Source organism: Mesoplodon bidens (genome assembly GCF_964165515.1).
Source record: "Mesoplodon bidens genome assembly, chromosome: 15".
In the NCBI taxonomy this organism is placed as follows: domain Eukaryota; kingdom Metazoa; phylum Chordata; class Mammalia; order Artiodactyla; family Ziphiidae; genus Mesoplodon; species Mesoplodon bidens.
In genome coordinates, this window is record NC_138171.1 from 83,617,586 (window position 1) to 83,636,345 (window position 18,760).

General features: G+C 50.0%; 1 protein-coding gene across 2 annotated transcripts in view; it reads right to left on the reverse strand.

Moving 5' to 3' along the window:
• The window catches only part of DAGLB (diacylglycerol lipase beta), a 33,143-nt gene extending 15,367 nt beyond the window's left edge, over nucleotides 1-17,776 (reverse strand). The window contains exons 1-8 of one of the 2 annotated variants that reach the window (XM_081255966.1): nucleotides 17,596-17,776; nucleotides 15,825-15,976; nucleotides 8,088-8,259; nucleotides 6,880-7,138; nucleotides 5,298-5,420; nucleotides 3,964-4,091; nucleotides 2,857-2,983; nucleotides 1,275-1,358 (exon numbers count right to left, since the gene is read on the reverse strand). In XM_081255966.1, coding sequence (XP_081112092.1) covers nucleotides 1,275-1,358; nucleotides 2,857-2,983; nucleotides 3,964-4,091; nucleotides 5,298-5,420; nucleotides 6,880-7,138; nucleotides 8,088-8,259; nucleotides 15,825-15,976; nucleotides 17,596-17,690 — 1,140 coding nt within the window. In that variant the 5' untranslated portion in view covers nucleotides 17,691-17,776. The remainder of the gene's footprint in view (nucleotides 1-1,274; nucleotides 1,359-2,856; nucleotides 2,984-3,963; nucleotides 4,092-5,297; nucleotides 5,421-6,879; nucleotides 7,139-8,087; nucleotides 8,260-15,824; nucleotides 15,977-17,595) is intronic. The other variant, XM_081255967.1, reaches the window with a different exon arrangement.
• Nucleotides 17,777-18,760: the final 984 nt, after the last annotated feature.

An 18,760-nucleotide genomic window follows, 5' to 3' on the forward strand; every position in this document is an offset into this window, starting at 1 on the left:
AGAGCCTGGGAGGCTGGTGTGTCCCCGGGACCCGGGGAGGCCCACCTGTGGGGGGAGGGGCCCCAAAGGTGGCTCTGGCGCTGCCAGGGCTGGGACCTGTGCCCCACAGTGCCGACAGAGCCTCAACGAGAACCAGGAACCGTGTATAAAACGCAGCGGGAACTGTTGGAGGTTTGCGAGCAGTGGCAGGTCTGACCATGTTCTAGAAAGAGTCCTCTGGACAGTACAAAGGACAGACTGGGAGGACGCGAGACGAAAGGCAGGGACCGAGGTAGAGGACCTGTCGCTGGCCCAGGAAAGAGAGGCCTGGGACCAGAACCAGGGCTGCAGTGCTGGGACTGGAGGAGACGGGCCAGAGAGGGGCCGGGCAGGACCACACGCGACAGACTGGGCAGGAAGTGAGGAGAGAGCCAGAGACGACTTCAGCTCTGCAGCTTCTTGGTGGGCAAGGGGGCACCGCATGGTTACTGGGGCGGGCGGTGCCCTGACGGGAGAGCAGACCCAGGAGCGGGGGCCCGGGCAGACCCAGATGGCTCCTGGCGAGGCAGGGGCAAGGCGGCCCGCGCAAGGTGGGGGATGGGGGGCGCGGGGCGGGGGAAGCAGAAGAGGGTGGAGTCTCATTTCCTGGGTCAGGAGAAAAGAGAGAACTAGGAAATGAGACTGAGGAACAGCCAAGAAGAGACCAAAAAGCACAACACAGGATAGAAGAAAGTCGCCAGGTGTCTTCGTGGGGCAGAGACCGAGCAGGATGGGAGGCGACCGCTAGGTGGGGCTGGACAGTGCCGGCTCCCATGGCACCGGGGGAGCAGCGGCCAGGGGAGCCGGAGGCAGGCGCGTCGGGCTGGCTGAGACCCCCAACGGGAACTGGGGAAGTGGGGTGGGGGGTACCTAAGAGTGGGCTGACTTTGGACTGCATGACTTAACCTACTGTTCTTTCTGGCTTTGGGTGCAGAAAATTCAAGGGGACGGTCACCCGGGTTGGGGGCCCAGGGAATCCAGCGGGCACCCGCCCGGGAGGAGGAGAGGCCAGCCCTGCCAGCGTCTAAGTTTCCAATATTTCTCGGTTAAAAGGAAATGGCTTTATCTGCTTTTTCAAAGGGAGTATTTGACAGCCCTGGACCCGCCTCCCTGTTTTCCACGCCCGGTGTTTCCCTGTGTCTGAGGCTGTCACTTACGAAGGTTTCCCCTCAGTTCCAGGAAAGCTGGGTCTCCTGGCGTCTGAGCTGCTGACTGCCCGCCCCCAGGTCCCTGGGCCAGCGCGCCAGGCTCCGTACCTGGAGAGACATGGTTCCCCTCACAGCCACCACCACCGACTCCTTCTTGTGGTCCAGGGCCACTAAGAAGGGGAGCTCGTACACCTGGGAGAGAGGAATGAGCATAAGCACAGGTGTCTGCGGACACAGCTGGGCCAGCCCAGAGCGTCTAACAAACAGCGCTTCTGAGCACAGCGCGGAGGGGTGCACTGATCCCCATCTCTGCTCATTCTCAGTAGACAGTGGGACTTCTGATTCTCAGTGATGAAAGGCTCTCTAAACCCAAGACCCTTTTACCCTCAGGGGCAGGGGATGGAGCTATCTCAGTGGGCAAGCCCAGAGCCTCCACTCTGGGTCAGCGCGAGCCGCGGGTGACAGGCTCTGGGCCCTGTAAGCACCCACTTGCATCAGAACCTGCCGTGGGACCCCAAGCAAATGTCTCAAGTTCTCTTCGACCCCATTTCCTCATCTTTAAGGAGGACAGCATGGTGTGCTGTCCTCCGGCTGGTGTGACACCACGGGGACGGCCACCTGTGCGTGGTGAACGGTCGTGCGTTTGGAGCCAGCAGGAGAGGACAGGCTGCCGACTTCACCGCCCTGGTTTCCGCAGGAGTGGGGCTTCTACTGATGCCCTTGTGGGGGGCTCCTTGAAAGAGCCCCCAGAGCAGCCACGAGCCTTCCGTGGAAAAGCACCACCTTTAAACCCCACCCGCTCTTTCTCTCGTCACGGCTCAGCGACAGGGCAGCATAGGGCGCACGGGCTGCTGCGCTCTGCTGGGCACCAGATTCACTGCGGACGTGCAAACAAGATCCTGGACGTTCTGATCTCGGTGGGACGGGGTGTGACGTTTACACCTCCCAGGTGAGTCTAAAATGCAGCAGTTTGGGAGCCAGGGGGGTCAAGAACAGGACATCAGGGGTTCCCTGAATTGTCTGTGCGCTGGAGCCGTGGGGGGCTCCTGAGCAGGGGTCCCATCGCCACAGATTCTGACTTCATTCATCTGGGGTCTGGCCTGGGCTTCTGAGGTATAAAAGCTCCCCAGGAGATCCCAGTAGACAGCAGATGTGAGAGCCGCTGGGCCTGGCTGCAGGTTCTGGGCTCCCGGTGCCTGTGAGGACCATGTGGGGAGCCACGAAGCAATGCAGGACAGACGGGTCCCTGACGCCAGACGGACTGGCTTCCGCAGGTTCACTAACCAGCCCTGCGATTCTGGGACCCTCCCAAGGGTGAGACCCACTGCACTGCACTAATAGGACGGAGCTCAGACCCAGAGACGAGGGTTGATCAACCCCGGACACCTGTGTGGGATTAATGCCAAGTGCAACTCATTGTTCTTCACTAAAAATGGGCTCAGGTGAAACCCAGCATAGTCTCTCCACAGCATAGTCCCCCTGATGAAGACTTTCTGCCCCATCTTATGTTAAACCTGGGGGGGCCTCAAGAGCGTTTGTGAACCTCGAAGACAGTGCGCTCACCTTGAGGTGAGTATGTGTCTGTGTATGCGTCTCCGCACATTTTTCCGGGGGAACAGTTTATAACCTCCACCAGAATCTCGAAGGACTCCAAGGCCCAGAGGAAGTCAGGAAGCACTGCTCACTCTACCTTGTCGTGGAAGCTGACGTGAATGAAATCCCGGTACTGCAGCCCTGTCGTCTGCAGGATGGAGCCAAAGTGACAGCTGAGCTGATCCCCTCCAACCAAGTCATAATCGGTTGTCCGGCTTCTGCAACTAAAACGGGGGCAGAGGCGTTACCGCGCCAACCAGAGCCACGTACCGAGGAAGACCCCACCCTGCCGTCCCGTTCCCTAACAAACCTGAGGGCGCCCGCTGAAAGTCTGCACAGCTCAGTCTGGCGAACGTATAGTGGCCTTTAAATGACACTTCTGTGTACACGTCTTACTACAGCCTGACTTCTTTATCAATGCTTTACATATTCAAAAAATAAACCAACAAGGATAGGAGAGACCCTAAAATCACCAGGAATGGGACAAGCCGGCATCAGGTGTCTCCTGGTACGATGTACTAAGAAGGATGCACGCTCCGCACGGAGCATTCCTGCCAAAGATGTGTAACTTGAACCTAATCGTGAAGAAGTCACCAGACAAATGCAAAGTGAGGGCCAGCCTACAAAATACCCAGACTGTCCTTTTCAAAATGTCAATATTGTGAAAGATTAAAAAAAAAAAAAAGACTGAGGAACTGTTTCAAACTGGAGGAGACTAAGGAGACATGACAGTTAAATGCAATCCACGCTCCTGGACTGGAAGAAAATGTGCCACGAGGGGTGTTACTGGAACAACTGGAAAAACTGGAATAGCTAATGGTTAATGATAAACTTCCTGAATTTTATAACTGTGCTGTAATTTATGGCAAAGAAAGACCTTGTTCTTAAGAAATACAAGCTGAAGTAATTAGAGGTAAAGGGGCATGATGCCCGCAACTGAATCTCCAATGGTTCTGGGGGGAAAAACACGTATTTATGGAGAGAGTGATACAGCACATGGGACCAAACTGAGTCACAACTGGTCATTCTAGATAAAGGACATGGGCGTTCTTAGCACTGCTCTTGCGGTTTTTGAAATATTTCAAAATAGGAAGTTTTTTTAAACAGGGAAATGTGATTATTTTTAGAAAATAAAGTACGGACACCATAGCAAGCAACATCCGGAGTGGAATGAGGATGGAGGCCTCAGACCGTGCCGACCTACCAGTCACCACCAATCCTGCACAGCCCTGTAAAAGGGTTTCTGTAAACATAGAGAGGCCACCCATAGGCAGCTGCTGCAAAATGCATATAGTGATGGCAGTTTTCTAATTCTGCATCCAAATCAGCTTCCTGTAAGAGAAGAAAAAAAGCTTTTTGTTTAGGGGAACCCATTAAGGAGAGGATCAACACACTATGATCTTTTTTTTTTATTTGATTTTCATTTTATATTGGAGTATAGCTGGTTTACAATGTTGTGTTACTTTCAGGTGTACAGCAAAGTGATTCAGTTGTACATATACCTATACTATTTCTTTCAGATTCTCTTCCCATATAGGTTATTACAAGACATTGAGTTCCCTGTGCTACAAAGTAGGTCCTTGTGGATTATCTATTTGATAAATAGTAGAACACACTATGATCTTAAACCTGAACTCAAATTCCTGATTCTTCCCTTTCTTTCTTCAGGGAATAGACCTCTCGGAGGACTTCCACTGGGAAAACTGGTCCTTAAATACAGACAGATGAACCCCTCATTTTAGGAGAATGCAGAAGTTAGCAGCAAAAATCCCTAATGACTTTTCTGACTCCTGGTGAAATAAGCCTGTGACTTCCTACTGGATGCAGGTGCAGACGCCACTGCAACAAATGGGCTGCTGGGAACTAGGTGCAGAGATAGACACACAATCTATATGCAATTTTCTCTTTCAAAAGCACAGAAGTCGGGCTTCCCTGGTGGTGCAGTGGTTGAGAGTCCGCCTGCCGATGCAGGGGACACGGGCTAGTGCCCCGGGCTGGGAAGATCCCACATGCCGCGGAGCGGCTGGGCCCGTGAGCAATGGCCGCTGAGCCTGCGCGTCTGGAGCCTGTGCTCCGTAACGGGAGAGGCCACAACAGTGAGAGGCCCGTGTATCGCAAAAAAAAAAAAAAAAAAAGCAAAGCACAGAAGTCTGTGGCGGGAAAGCAATCATCAAGCAAAGTTGAACTGTATCTGTTCCCCAGACCCAGAGAAGAGAGCAGACACACTCTGGGAGAACCAGGTCCCGCCCCAGGGGGAATTTTCGATATGCAGACAACAGCCAATTTCCTAAAAGAGAATCTCAAAAAAAAAAAAAAAACCCCACAATGGGTGGTGAAGGGGCCAGGAATGGGCTCCCTCTACCTGAACTCCAGGTGATGAGGACATGCCTCACCGGACAGGTGACAAACCACAACTAGCAAAAGCCACAAATCAGATTCCAATCAACTGCTCCTGAAACTGTTGCTTTTTTTTTTTTTTTAATTTACCAGTAGGTGTAAATGTCAAAACTGTACAACTCAACAGAGACACGGGCTTACCTGGGAGGGCCCCGGGGAATGGCTGACCACCTGGTCAGGCTCCTGGCTGCTCCTGATGTTGTCCTGCTGCTGATGGAGAAGAACAAGCCCTGCTGCAATGTCGCTGGGCACCAGGTCCGTGTCCTGGGTGGGAAACCACAGCGGCTTATCATAAACCCAGCGGGAACGAGCCAACGAGCTCCCGAGGGTCCAGTTTTACGCAGTTCACACGCACACACATGCACACACACATACAGTTACACGTGAAAAGGTGTTTTTAAAAATATTTCCCTTTCAGCACTCCTGCATGTGAGCTTCGTGTCTCCCACTATCCTGCCCTCACACAAACCTGCTCGAGAATGTAAATATTTTACTGATCTCTGTTCTCAGATTTCACGTCAAGTGAGTCAGCTATTTGTAATCTACTTCACATCGCCTGTAAAGTGGGTGAGTAAATGGGTAAGTTCGCCCTCTTTGGAGTAACGTCTGATTTTGGCCCAGGTTTACACTCTTCCTGCTCAAGATGCTGAGAAGGTTTTGTTGAAAGAGCCCACGGCAGAGATGTATGAGGCTGGACTTATACTCACTGGGCAGAACGAGCCTCAAAAAGACCCTCAAACTAGGAAAGCAACAGAGTGAGTGTCCAGAGCCTGACCTGACCCTCTCCTTCACGAGGGACACGGAGCAGATGGGACTCCACAGGAAACCAGGTACTGGCCACTCGGCCACGTAAGCCATCGGTTCTGCCCACGATGCAGGTTAAGATGTCCTCTAAGAATAGCCAGATTCTCTTCCTCCTTTATTCAACAATCTTAAGACCAGTGTGAAGTGCTCCTCTGAAATTATTTAGGGGACACACTTCTCTCATCCCTACGTGGAGGCTGCTGGTTACGGAGCCAGCCTTGAACAGGGGAGGTCTGGACACCACAGAGAGGTGAGAAAAAGACTGGCAGGTGGGCACGACCTCAAGAGAACTCCTCTCTCTCACTTGGTTGCAGTACTGAACATAATAGGAGTTTATCAGAGATCATTATAAGAGAAATTGGATGTGAAAGAAAAACAAATGTTTCCAAATCTGCTCTAGAAGAAACTGCTCTAGAACCACGACACCCTTTTGCATTGCAACTGTCTTTAAAAAGAGAATCATCTATCATTTCCATCATGCCATAAAGTTGTAAGAAACCAGGGTCTGATACTACCCCGGAGGCGTGACACTGCCGGGACCTGGCATCTGCTGAGAACCAGCTGGACAAAGAATGTAGGAAAAGACGGGCAAATGATTCTCAAAATGTACAGGTTCCACTACTTAGTTCCTTAAGAACTAATTCAAAATCTTAACTGTGTAACAGACGGGCGTCAACACAAGGGTGCGCCGACCAGGGCGTGGGGTCTGTGAGCGCAGGGCCCTGGGTCCCTGCTCCCTGGAGCGCTTGGGCGCTCACCCCAGGGCACACCTCCACCCGCCGCCCCCACAGGGGACTCACTCTCAGGAAGTGTTTTATGTCAACACGGAGAAGGGTTCAAAATGCAGAGAACTCATCTTCTCAAAAGAAGTGTTTACTTAAACAGAAGAAAGAGACCAGAGCACACCCCGTCGGCTTACTGAAAAGTAGGTTGAGAAAAGCTCTGCCGTACTCGAAAAAGCAACTCGAGTACGGTCGTCTTTGCCGACGCAGCAGCACAGGAACTTGATTCTCGTTTCCCACACGCTTGTAGCTGCTGTCTTGAGGCCATTAAGTAACTGGTTGGATTCATGACTATCCAGGTGATGGGGGCCCGCAGGGGGATACGGAGCCATCTTCCCCCCCAGCGGGTCAAAGGCGATGACAATGGTGACCACGGTGGAGGCGATGATGATCCAGCTGCGACACAGAGAGAGGAAAAGGCTTGGGGGCTGCAGTCCTGAAGTGACCCATGGGGTCACTCTCTGCATCTGTACAACTTGTGGCTCTTGTTACTAAGGAAGATGGGGATCTCCCAGAACCTGGTGGAGGCGGGCAACTTGTTTCTTCTAGAAAGTTCCTTATGAGCCCATGGCCAACCCAGGCCCGATGAAGATCAGAGCCCCAAAAGCCACAAAAGGAAAAGGGAAGTGTCTGGTGGGCAGAGCCTGGCCTGGGCATGGAAGTCCCTGACCTTGACCCAGGCCTACTCCCCAGGGTCTCAGGGTTCCCCTCAGTAAAACCAAAGGAGGCTTCCTGTGCCACGGGATACCCTCACAGGTCTTTCATTCATACGTTTCAATATTTCTAGGTTGTCCACCATGCGCAAGGCGCCCTGGGTCCATGAGCACGTGTGCTCCCGGAAGGTGGCCCAGCAAGGGCCGCCACGGCCTCTACCGAGAGGCTCAGCAGGGCAGCGGGAGTCTTCATCCCCTTATTTACAGCATGAGGGGATGTGACTAGATCATCTGTAAGATTTTTCGTCTGGAAAGGGCATAAACCTTATTCCAGCGGATTATTTCCTGCAGCAATTCCAGAGACTATATATATTCTTCACGTCCTACTTTTAGTTTTTGCCCTATTTTGGTCTTCAGGTCTCTTCCTTCTTGTAAGGGAAGGGAGGGAATGCAGAAAAATGAGAACCGGTAAGAAAGGAAACTACATCAATAAATGCATAGTGGGAGATGAACTATTCCTCATGTATGAACAAGTGCCTCTGCATTTTTATGATTTACTCAAAAAGATCCCTTTCTAACTATATTAGGAAGCCTGCATGACACTGGGCCACCTCAGTTATTCAGAAGGTATCTGTTTACCTCCATCTCAAGTGCATTTTGGACAAGAAACTGCAGAAGACTGGAGACCTCACCTGATCGCGACAGTCGCAATGATGCCATTCCCCACCGTCCTGTCACACTGAACACCGTCCTCTATCCAGGCGGCCCCCAGGGACGCCCAGACCATCTCTGGCAGAAAAAGTGCCAGGCGCAGGTAGAGCAGCTTAGACATGGATTTCCGTGGTCCAGGATTACAAATGGTCCCTGAAACACAGAAGATGTTCAAACCGGTCACTTGCCCCTTCAGAGATGAGTAGTTGCCACAAAAAACAGCTGTCACACACAGCACACGTATGTGTCCCATAGGCACACCCGCCATCTGACTTTTCTGCCGGTACTTGGGCATCAATGCCTAAGTTTGAGAGCAAGAGACAAAGGGAGGGATGGGAAACATGACAAAAAGCCTCAGATTCATTTCTTAGACTTGCCAGCATTTAAAAACACTTCTGGGCTCTAACTAGAGTGACAATAAAATCACTGTCCAAATTGGGATACTTCTGAGAGCAAAAGGAGGCTCTATTAATAATGCTGGGACAACCAACATAAAACAAAACTGTTGGGCTTCCCTGGTGGCGCAGTGGTTGAGAGTCCGCCTGCCGATGCAGGGGACATGGGTTCGTGTCCCGGTCCGGGAAGATCCCACGTGCCGCGGAGCGGCTGGGCCCGTGAGCCATGGCCGCTGAGCCTGCGCTCCGCAACGGGAGAGGCCACAACAGTGAGAGGCCCGCGTACCACAAAACAAAACAAACAAACAAACAAAAAACAGAACTGTCACAAGCAAACAGAGATATACAGTCACCCAGGCTCTCACAGCCAGGAAAATCCAGGCACCACCTGAAACAGCACGGGCCCATTATTCTTTAATCCTCCCAATGACTGTGACATAGTCACCATCACATTTTACAAATGAGGAAGCTGAGGCTCAGAGAGCTTAGTAACCACTTTCTAAAACATAATCCAGATTCACATGCTGAGGGCTCTCTGCCTCACCAATGCTCCGTGGTCCGCACTTTTGGGAAGCGAACAATTCTGATGTGTGAGACCACTTGCAGAAGCCCACCATTTAGACACAACATTTAAAACTGAGTTTGGGGCTTCCCTAGTGGCACAGTGGTTAAGAATCCGCCTGCCAGTACAGGGGACACGGGTTTGAGCCCTGGCCCGGGAAGATCCCACATGCCGCGGAGCAACTAAGCCCGTGTGCCACAACTACTGAGCCCACGTGCCACAACTACTGAAACCCGAGCACCTAGAGCCCGTGCTCTGCAACAAGAGAAGCCACGACAATGAGAAGCCTGAGCACTGCAACGAAGAGTAACCCCCACTTGCCGCAACTAGAGAAAGTCCGCGCGCAGCAATGAAGACACAACGCAGTCAAAAATAAAAACAAATAAATTTGTAAAAATAAATAAATAAATAAAACTTTGTAAAACAAATCCAAGTATCATTAGAGGCCTGTGTACTTTAATTCTTGGTGTAAATCAACTCTCTCCCTTTGGGAAAAAGTTGTGATAAACACCAATTTAAGCAACATAAAAATGCCACATGATTAAAACAAAAACAGTGACTGAAAAAATATCTAAGATCTAAAAAATAATTTGATGGGCTTCCCTGGTGGCGCAGTGGTTGAGCGTCCGCCTGCCGATGCAGGGGACACGGGTTCGTGTCCCGGTCCAGGAAGATCCCACATGCCGCGGAGCGGCTGGGCCCGTGAGCCATGGTCGCTGAGCCTGCGTGTCCGGAGCCTGTGCTCCACAACGGGAGAGGTCACAACAGTGAGAGGCCCACGTACCGCAAAAAATATATATATAATAATTTGATAAGGAAATAGCTTTTAAATTCCAAAAGCTACCTTCCATTATAATGAATTACTTAGAGTCATATTTTAAAATATTAGACACTATCCAGCCTTATTTTTGGCACAAAGACAAAATGTTCTAAGATAACTGAAACAGCACCCTCTCTCTCTCCCTGAGGGACAATGAGTGCAGGTATGTAAAAATCAGTCCTGTATCTGGAGTGTTTTGGGGTTTTTTTTTTGTTTTTTGGGGGGGTTTTTTTTGGGTTTTTTTGCGGTACATGGGCCTCTCACTTTTTGTGGCCTCTCCCGTTGCGGAGCACAGGCTCCGGACGCGCAGGCTCAGCAGCCATGGCTCATGGGCCCAGCCACTCTGCGGCATGTGGGATCTTCCTGGACTGGGGCACGAACCCATGTCCCCTGCATCGGCAGGCGGACTCTCAACCACTGCGCCACCAGGGAAGCCCGGGAGTGTATTATTATATAACAATAGTCAACCAGCAGAGAGAAACAGGAAACAGCACCTGCTCACACCCTACCTCCTGGAGGACTAGGATTCCAAAGAGGCTGCTGGAGCAGGGAGGCTCCAGCCCGGGACACTGCCCGGATGAAGCAAATTCAGAGGTAAGGAAGCATTAGACGGAGTTCTGGTGAAGGGTCCAGAAAAGACATGAGATACTGAAAAAGTCTCCTTTTTATGTTTATGCTTGCCTAGAAAAGCGTTTTTATTTTACTCAGACCTTTATTTTCTCCTCGAGGTAAAGAGCTGCCGGTGTGGATCTGGTGCTGCAGCTAGCGTCACAAAGCTGACGCCCCGGAATGCATGAGCGTGGCTACGTCCCCGATCGTAATACCCCTGACGCTGTCTCAGGAAGTAACGCTGTTGCCCTTCACATGGCTGAGCCAATGACATGAGAGCCACACAAGGAAGGCCTGTGTCACAGAATCTTGGGAGTTGACACCTCTAGCCACTGCGGTGATTTTCTCCGGCACGAGAGGAGCTCTTGAGACACAAACGCCGAGGCGATGCAAGATGTCCCGGAATCCAAACCAAACACAGAGAAGGGCTGACCTTGGAAGTTGAGGGTGTTCTCTTGAAACACGATAGTCACGAGGGTGGATCTTCCCTAAATAAACCTCCCATGTGGTCAAAACAGTAGGATTTCATCAGGGAGGTTCTCAAATCAAAACTAGAAACTACCACGATATCAGGATTCTACAGTGAAGACCAAGAAAGAGGTAAATGCACAAGCGTCAGTTTTCTGGATAAAGATGACTGAATTCTCTTTGTTCCAAATGCACCCTTACAATGTGTGCTGTTTCGTTTAGAGGTGTATCAGCCAAAAGCTCCAGAAACAGGGCCTTTCCGTTCAAATGACAGATTAATTATTGAGATGACTTATGAAACAGAAGGGGTGATGGGAGTTATCCACGTATCAGTAATCAAGTTTACCAAGGGGTTCACGGTTATTAAAAGATGTACCTAAAGTTTATAACTTGTAAAAAACTCTGATTCTGTGTAGGCAATACAGGTAAAGGGTGAAAAGTTCAAAGCGCTCAAGTGGGTATAAAGTAAATGTTAAGCCTCCCTCCCACCACTGAATCCCAGCCCTCGGTCACCTTCCCTCAAAGTAAACTAGTCACTCATGTACCCCCCCAGAGAGTCCACACAGAAACCAAACAGGTAAGTTTATCCCTTTACAAAAAAGTAACAAACTACATACAGTGTCCTGTATCTTAGCATATTGGAAATCACTCCTTGTCCATTCACAAAGCATTTCACGTTCTTTTTAACAGGTGCACAGGAGCCCATCATATGAACGAGTGACACTTAAGCCGGCACCGACAGGCACTACTGACAGGCACCGAGTTTCTTCCAATCTTTCATGCCTACAAGCAACACTGTGGCAAACTCCAAGTATTTTGCACACATGCAAATATATAGGGAAGAAACCGACCGATACCCACATGTACACAACACACACAGCCAAATTAGGCTTCCAAGAGATTCAACAAATCTACATGCCCACCAACAAAATAAGCTGCCTGAGCAGAAGGGAGGTTCTGGGGAAGGCGTTCCCTGCTCCAGGAAAGACCCAGAAGCAACAGTCTCACAACTGCACAGATTCACCAACCCAATGTAGCATCTTGATGAATTTTCCTTACTGTGATTGAGGCTGAGTGTTTTTTTATATATGTAAAAATCTCTTTTACTTATTTTATTGTTCACCATATTTGCCCATTTTTGCACTGACTATTGGTCTTTTCCTTACTTATCGTACAGCCCTTCTATATTAAGGAGATTGGCTCTAAGTCTCATCTATTACAATATTTTTTCCCATTTGTCTTTTTTTTTCTTTGAAAAAATAAGAGAAAAACTTTATTTCAAACAGGTTCCGTGGTATGCATGCTACAGCAAAGGCTGGTTGTAACAGCAGTTTCATTTCAAACCTGAACTGATGCACAAATGTGACACTGTTAAGCAATGATCAATTACTGCTAAAATGTGGATTAAATCCAACAATAAGCCAATTCTGACATTTATTATAGATTCTATTATTTATTCTAGTAGTAGAGGTTAATTTTCATCAGAAGAAAATGAAAACAACCTTATGGCTTCTACTAAGATAATGAGCTGTATCCCCACTACTGCTCTGAAATTATACCCCTAGGTTGTTAAGAGAAATTCTGACTTCATCCAAATGTATTACTTAACTGATAATCTTCAGTCATCATCTACTGTTGGCTTGATGGTTATTCCTCTTCTTATTTGACCCTAACCATCATCTGTCTTTTTTTTTCACTTTATGGTATTCTTCACTGAAATTTACATAATCTTTAAAATAAAGCATATGATGTTATTGATTTGTAACAAATTGGCAATTAAACTAACATGTTTTTATAAAATACTGTCTTCAGTTCAGTTGTGGTATCTTCAGCTACAAGTATCAGAAAATCAAACTCAAACTGGTTTAAAAACAAACAGGGTGCTTCCCTGGTGGTGCAGTGGTTAAGAATCCACCTGCCAATGCAGGGGACACGGGTTCGAGCTCTGGTCCAGGAAGATCCCACATGCTGCGGAGCAACTAAGCCCGTGCGCCACAACTACTGATCCTGTGCTCCAGAGCCCGGAAGCCACAACTACTGAGCCCATGTGCCACAACTACTGAAGCCCATGTGTCTAGAGCCTGTGCTCTGCAACAAGAGAAGCCACCGCAATGAGAAGCTAAGAGTAGCTCCCGCTCGCCACAACTAGAGAAAGCCCGCATGCAGCAATGAAGACCCAACGCAGCCAAAAATAAGTAAATAAAATAAATAAATTTAAAAAAATAAAAACAAGCAGGACCTGTCTTGACTCAAGGGACTGGAAATGCAGGGCCAGGACTGGCACCAGGGTGTCCTCTGCTTCTCAGCCCTGCCCTCCTCTGTATTCAGCTCCTCCTCGGCTGTGAGTGGAGGAGACTGAGCAGGAATTCAGCAGCTCACTCATGCACAGGGCCATCCAGGAGGAAAACCATATGCTGCTTCTGGATCTTTCCCAGAGGAGCAGGGAAGGACTTCCCTGGAACTTCCCAGGAAACTCCCTGATTTCACTGGCCCAAATCAGGGCACATGTCCAGTCCTGAACCAACCACCCATCTGGCACCGGGCAGAGGGCCGGTTTCTGAGGGGTGGGGGAAGTCCTGCCTGGAGAAGGCTGCTGCATAAGCAACCCACCCAGAACACCCCACACAACCGACAGATGTTTGCCGAACTCTGACGTGTGACGGTGCCTGCGAGGAGAAGCCTGAGGCGTGCAGCCATCCATCCACCGCAGGGGTGTGACTGTGCCCTGACACCGCCAAAGATATCAGAAGAAAAACATTTAAGGAAAAAAAGGCTTATACTTAACCCACTATTACAGTTGTAAACCCGCTGTGCTAAACAGAATGGGATGTGAACAGACAGGGAAACTAAATTAGACACCCTGTACCTGAAATGACACCATCTTTCGGAAAATCTGAGCTCAGTAAGGACCTCACAGTGCTAAGTCCTCATCGCACACATTTCAGCTCCTTCCTTTCCTTCAGCATCAGGACCCATGACAATCCAGACAATCCAATGGGGTCCGACAAAGACCAAAGAACTGGGACCGTCTTTGATCCAGACCCCATGCATTCATGTTTTCAGAGGTAAACTAAAATATCCAGAGCTCTATTTTCTGTTACTGCAGTATGTGGGCATGCGCCAGGCTTCTTGGTCATCCAAACCCTAAGGTCTTTTTCTCATGAAACACTTTGCCACTAACATTTCTCTCTGTATTTCTCCCCACGAACTACCATCTATTAAGTTTCAGTCTAACGTTCCACCCTGTCAGGATCCTGATTCCGTCACCCAGGGTATCAGCTACTCCCTCCCTCCCACTTTTATCATCATCATCTACAATCTGTAAGCCTCCCTCCTACATCCCGATTCAAGCAGTGATAAAACACTTTGGATGGCAGCATGCCATGCAGCCCTGCCTTTGACGGATGAGTTTTCATTTACTGATGCATTTCTTTATCAGCCTCAAGAATGCTCAGCTCATCCTACAAACCACAGTAATCGACAGGGAAGGTTTCCAACGTTTTCAGACATTCTCAGCTAAACGACTGTCGGCAGAAAATGGTAACATATAGAAAAAAACTATCAAGAAGAGATATAAATCTTACAACTCATTAATAAAGGACAAAGAACCCAATTTAAAATTGGGCAAAGAATCTGAATAGACATTTCTTTAAAAATAATATAAAAATGGCCACTGAGCATATGAAAAGATGCTCAATATCATTAGTCATCCAGAAAATGCATATCAAAACCACAATGGGGCAGCATTTCATATCTACCAGGATGGCTACGATCAAAAAGTCAGACAATAAGTGTTGGTGAGGATGTGAAAAAACTGGAACCTTTATAAAGTGCTGGTGGGAAAGAAAAATGGTGCAACTGCTTGGAAAACAGTCTGGCAGTTCCTCAGGAAGTTAAACAGGTTTACCATGTGATCTAGCACTACCACCCCTAGGTACATATCCAAGAGAAATAAAAACATAAGGGTATATAAAACATGTATGCGAATGTTGAAAGCAGCACTATCTGTAACAACCAAAAGGTGGAAACAACCCGGGCTACCCTGGTGGTCAGTGGTTGAGAGTCCGCCTGCCGATGCAGGGGATACGGGTTCGTGCCCCGGTCCGGGAGGATCCCACATGCCACGGAGCGGCTGGGCCCGTGAGCCATGGCCGCTGAGCCTGCGCGTCTGGAGCCTGTGCTCCGCAACGGGAGAGGCCACAACAGTGAGAGGCACGCGTACCGCAAAAAAAAAAAAAAAAAAAAAAAAAAAGTGGAAACAACCCAAATGTCCACCAACTGACAAATGGATAAGTAAACTGTGGTTTATACGTTCAGTGCAATACTATCCAATTATAAAAAGGAAAGAAGTGCTGATACATATGCTCTAACACGGATGAACCCTGAAAACGTCATCCCAAGTTTAAGAAGCCAGACCGAAAGGCCACATCGTGGATGAGTCCACCTATATGATGTCCAGAACAGGCAAATCTACAGACAGGAAGTAGAGTAGTGGACGCCTAGGGCTGAGGGAGTTGGAGAGAAATGAGGAGTAATTGCTAGTGGGTAAAGGAAATCCTTTTTGGGGTGATGAAATGTTCTGAAATTGATTGCAGGGAGGGTTGCACAACTCTCTGAATATACGAAAATTCACTGAATTGTACACTTAAATGGATGAATTGTATGGTATGTGAATTATATCTCAAAAAAGCGATGAAAAAAGAAGAGGTGTTGGGAATTCCCTGGTGGTCCAGTGGTTAGGACTCCCCCACTGCAGGGGGCCCGGGTTCCATCCCTGGTCTGGGAACTAAGATCCCGCAGGCTGCGCAGCCAAAAAAAGAAGAAGAGGAAGAAGAGGTGTCAAACAGAAGAGACCAGTGTTTACCTTTCATGCTGACCCACACGATGGCTGACACGGTGCATATGACAACTGCCAGCAGAACCATGAGCACGATCAGGTAACTGCTGAGCAGGACGCCACCAGGACAGTCCAGCTTCCCTCTGTGCACGAGATACAGTGTCAGGATGCCGATCCACCTGCCGAGACACAGGTAGCGTCAGAAATGGAATCCAAGGAGCCGCTTTGAAAAACACGATGGAAGGAAGTAAATGGAGTTAATACTTTCCAAAGCAAGGCGAGGTTCACTTTGGAACTGAATCTTCCTCAATAAAGTATTTACTAAGTCAACTAAAGAGTATGGCTTTTTAAAAAAATTTTAATGAGTTTTGTACTTTCTAAGCTTACATCATTTTTTTTTTTTTTTTTGCAGTACGCGGGCCTCTCACTGTTGTGGCCTCTCCCGTTGCGGAGCACAGGCTCCGGACGCGCAGGCTCAGCGGCCATGGCTCACGGGCCCAGCCGCTCCGCGGCATGTGGGATCTTCCCGGACTGGGGCACGAACCCGTGTCTCCTGTATCGGCAGGCAGACTCTCAACCACTGCGCCACCAGGGAAGCCCTACATCATTGTTTTTATTCTGTGCCTGTTGTAATACATTTAAAGCCATAAGCAAGCAAATATAATGTGAACTGCTGGAAAGCAGCCCCATCATGACTCCAAGATATGCACCCGGTAAACAAAGTATATGCTTGTTCAGTCATCAGCAAGAGAACTTTTACTTCTGTGGATTAACAAGAAACTGACAAACGCACATCGTAATCTGCTGGGTGTAGTACAAAAACAAGGGGATGGGAAGCAAGCTATGGAAAGATGTTCTGTGGTGAACACTGATCAACTTGAAAGGACAAGGACTGCAGACTCATTAGTATATTTTGTAATTCAGGACAGAGCAATGAAAGGCAGCACCAAACAATGCAACATGATAGTGATTCTTCACTAGAGTTATTTCAGAATCCGGCAGGGAACCATTTCACAAGAACGCGGTATTAGAGATTCAAGGCCAGAAGAGGAACTGGACTGGATAACTTTTTATGCTTTTGTCAGTTTTGTGATATTACATCCTTGTCTAGAAATAATAACGGGAAATGATCTCAGAAAGACTGGCTCTAAAAACTATGAAACAACTAAGAAGCAGCTCATAATTTCATGCTTTTAAATTCCTCTCCCCTTAAGAATCTACTTTTTAATGACGATGATAGTACTCTTCGCTCAGACCCTCTGGGACTGACTTTCAGGCACCCAATTCCACTTCCCACGGATTCCACATTTTGAAAGACTAGAGAGAAAATGCCAGTCCTGTGTGCTCGTCGAGGGATTCAGCCACAACCGGCTCAGGAACGGCACGAACGGTACTGTTGCCATTCCTGCGTTTGGCAGACAAGATGCAGTGCGTTTCCATGCAGAACGCTGGACTGTTCCCGGCTCGAGGCAGGAGGTCCCGAGGCCATGGCTTTGGGCGGCAGCACAGTCCCGGCGGCTCCCAGGCCCGGGTCCCGACGCCCCGGAGGGGTGCCCGTGCCCTGCAGCGCCGACGTCCCGCCGGCGGGCCCACCCCATGACGCCGGGCATGGCGCTCCCGCTCTGGACCGCCGTGTGCCGTCAGTAAATGGGGACAGCAGCGGCACCCACCTCCTCGGGCGGTGGAGAGGACCAGGTACAAGAACGCAGGGCAGGCGACACCGTCCCTGCCCTCGACCGCCTCGGCCCCGCTCCCGCCTCCGCCCCGGCCGCCCGCTGCCCGCAGAGCCCGCCCTCACCACAGCACTCGCACGAACAGCTCGAAGACCCCCGGGAACACCAAGTCGTCGCTGGCGATGGCCCAGCGCCGGCCGAACAGCACCATCCCCGGCATGGCGAAGAACCCGCCGCCCGGGCTCGGGCCGGCTCGCCGCGAGCGCGCTGCCACTCAGAACCCCGCGCCCTCCGGTCTCCACAGCTGAACCGCGACTCCGCGCAGGCGCACGCGGGGGCGGTTGTCTGTGCGTGTGGGGGCGGGGGGAGAGAGTGAGAGACCGAGACCGGCGCACGCGCACTGAGCCCCACGCAGCGGCCGCTGGGCTTCTGCGCCTGCGCAGATGAGCTGACCCGGAAGACGCAGGTGGGCCTCGTAGGGTCTTCGCAGGTGTTAAGTCTGTTCTATTTTCTTTTTGTAGATAAGGAGTCTTCCTGACCCGAAGGGTTAGCTAGCCCAGAGACCCCCAGCAGTCAGTGAACTCCAGGATCTGGAGTTCATACCCAGGTCTGTGGGGCTGCAAGCCTATGACGAAGTTGCTCCCAGCCCCGACCGATCCTGGGGTCAGGAGTGCCTCTTTAGGACCATTCCCTGGTTCAGGGCCTGAAGCCACAGGGCAGCTCTGTGCTGGGGAGTGGGGAATAACCTGATCTGCCCTCCTTCCTCCCGAGCAGGTCATAGGTTCTGACCACTTCTCAGCCCCTCCACTCCCCTCCACCCTGGCCCGAGCCCTTCATCGTGTACCTAACCCGGTCTCCCCACACTGCTCTCCCCACCTCTGCCACCCCACCTACGATGCGTTCTCCCTACAGCAGCTGGGGTGACCTTGTTGAACCGTCAAACCAGGCCCATCAGCTTAGTATCTTGCAAGGCTGCACTCCAAACCCTTAGAGAAGCTTTTCCTTGGTAGTCATACAGCATAAGTCTGTAAATGCGTGATTATCTGCCTACCCGGGTTAGGGTTACTACTTTCTCCCTCCTTCACTCCACTGCCTGCCACCTTTTTTCCCCTGAAATACATCAAGCTTATTCTCGCCCCGAGGTTTTCAAAGTCTCCGTGTCCTCTGCCAGGGACGCTCCTCCTGCAGGTTATTCCCCTGTCACTCTCTCACTTCATTCAGCCCTCAGCTCAAGTGTCACTGCCTCAAGAGCCTTCCCTGGCCACTTTATCTAAAACAGCCCACCCATCG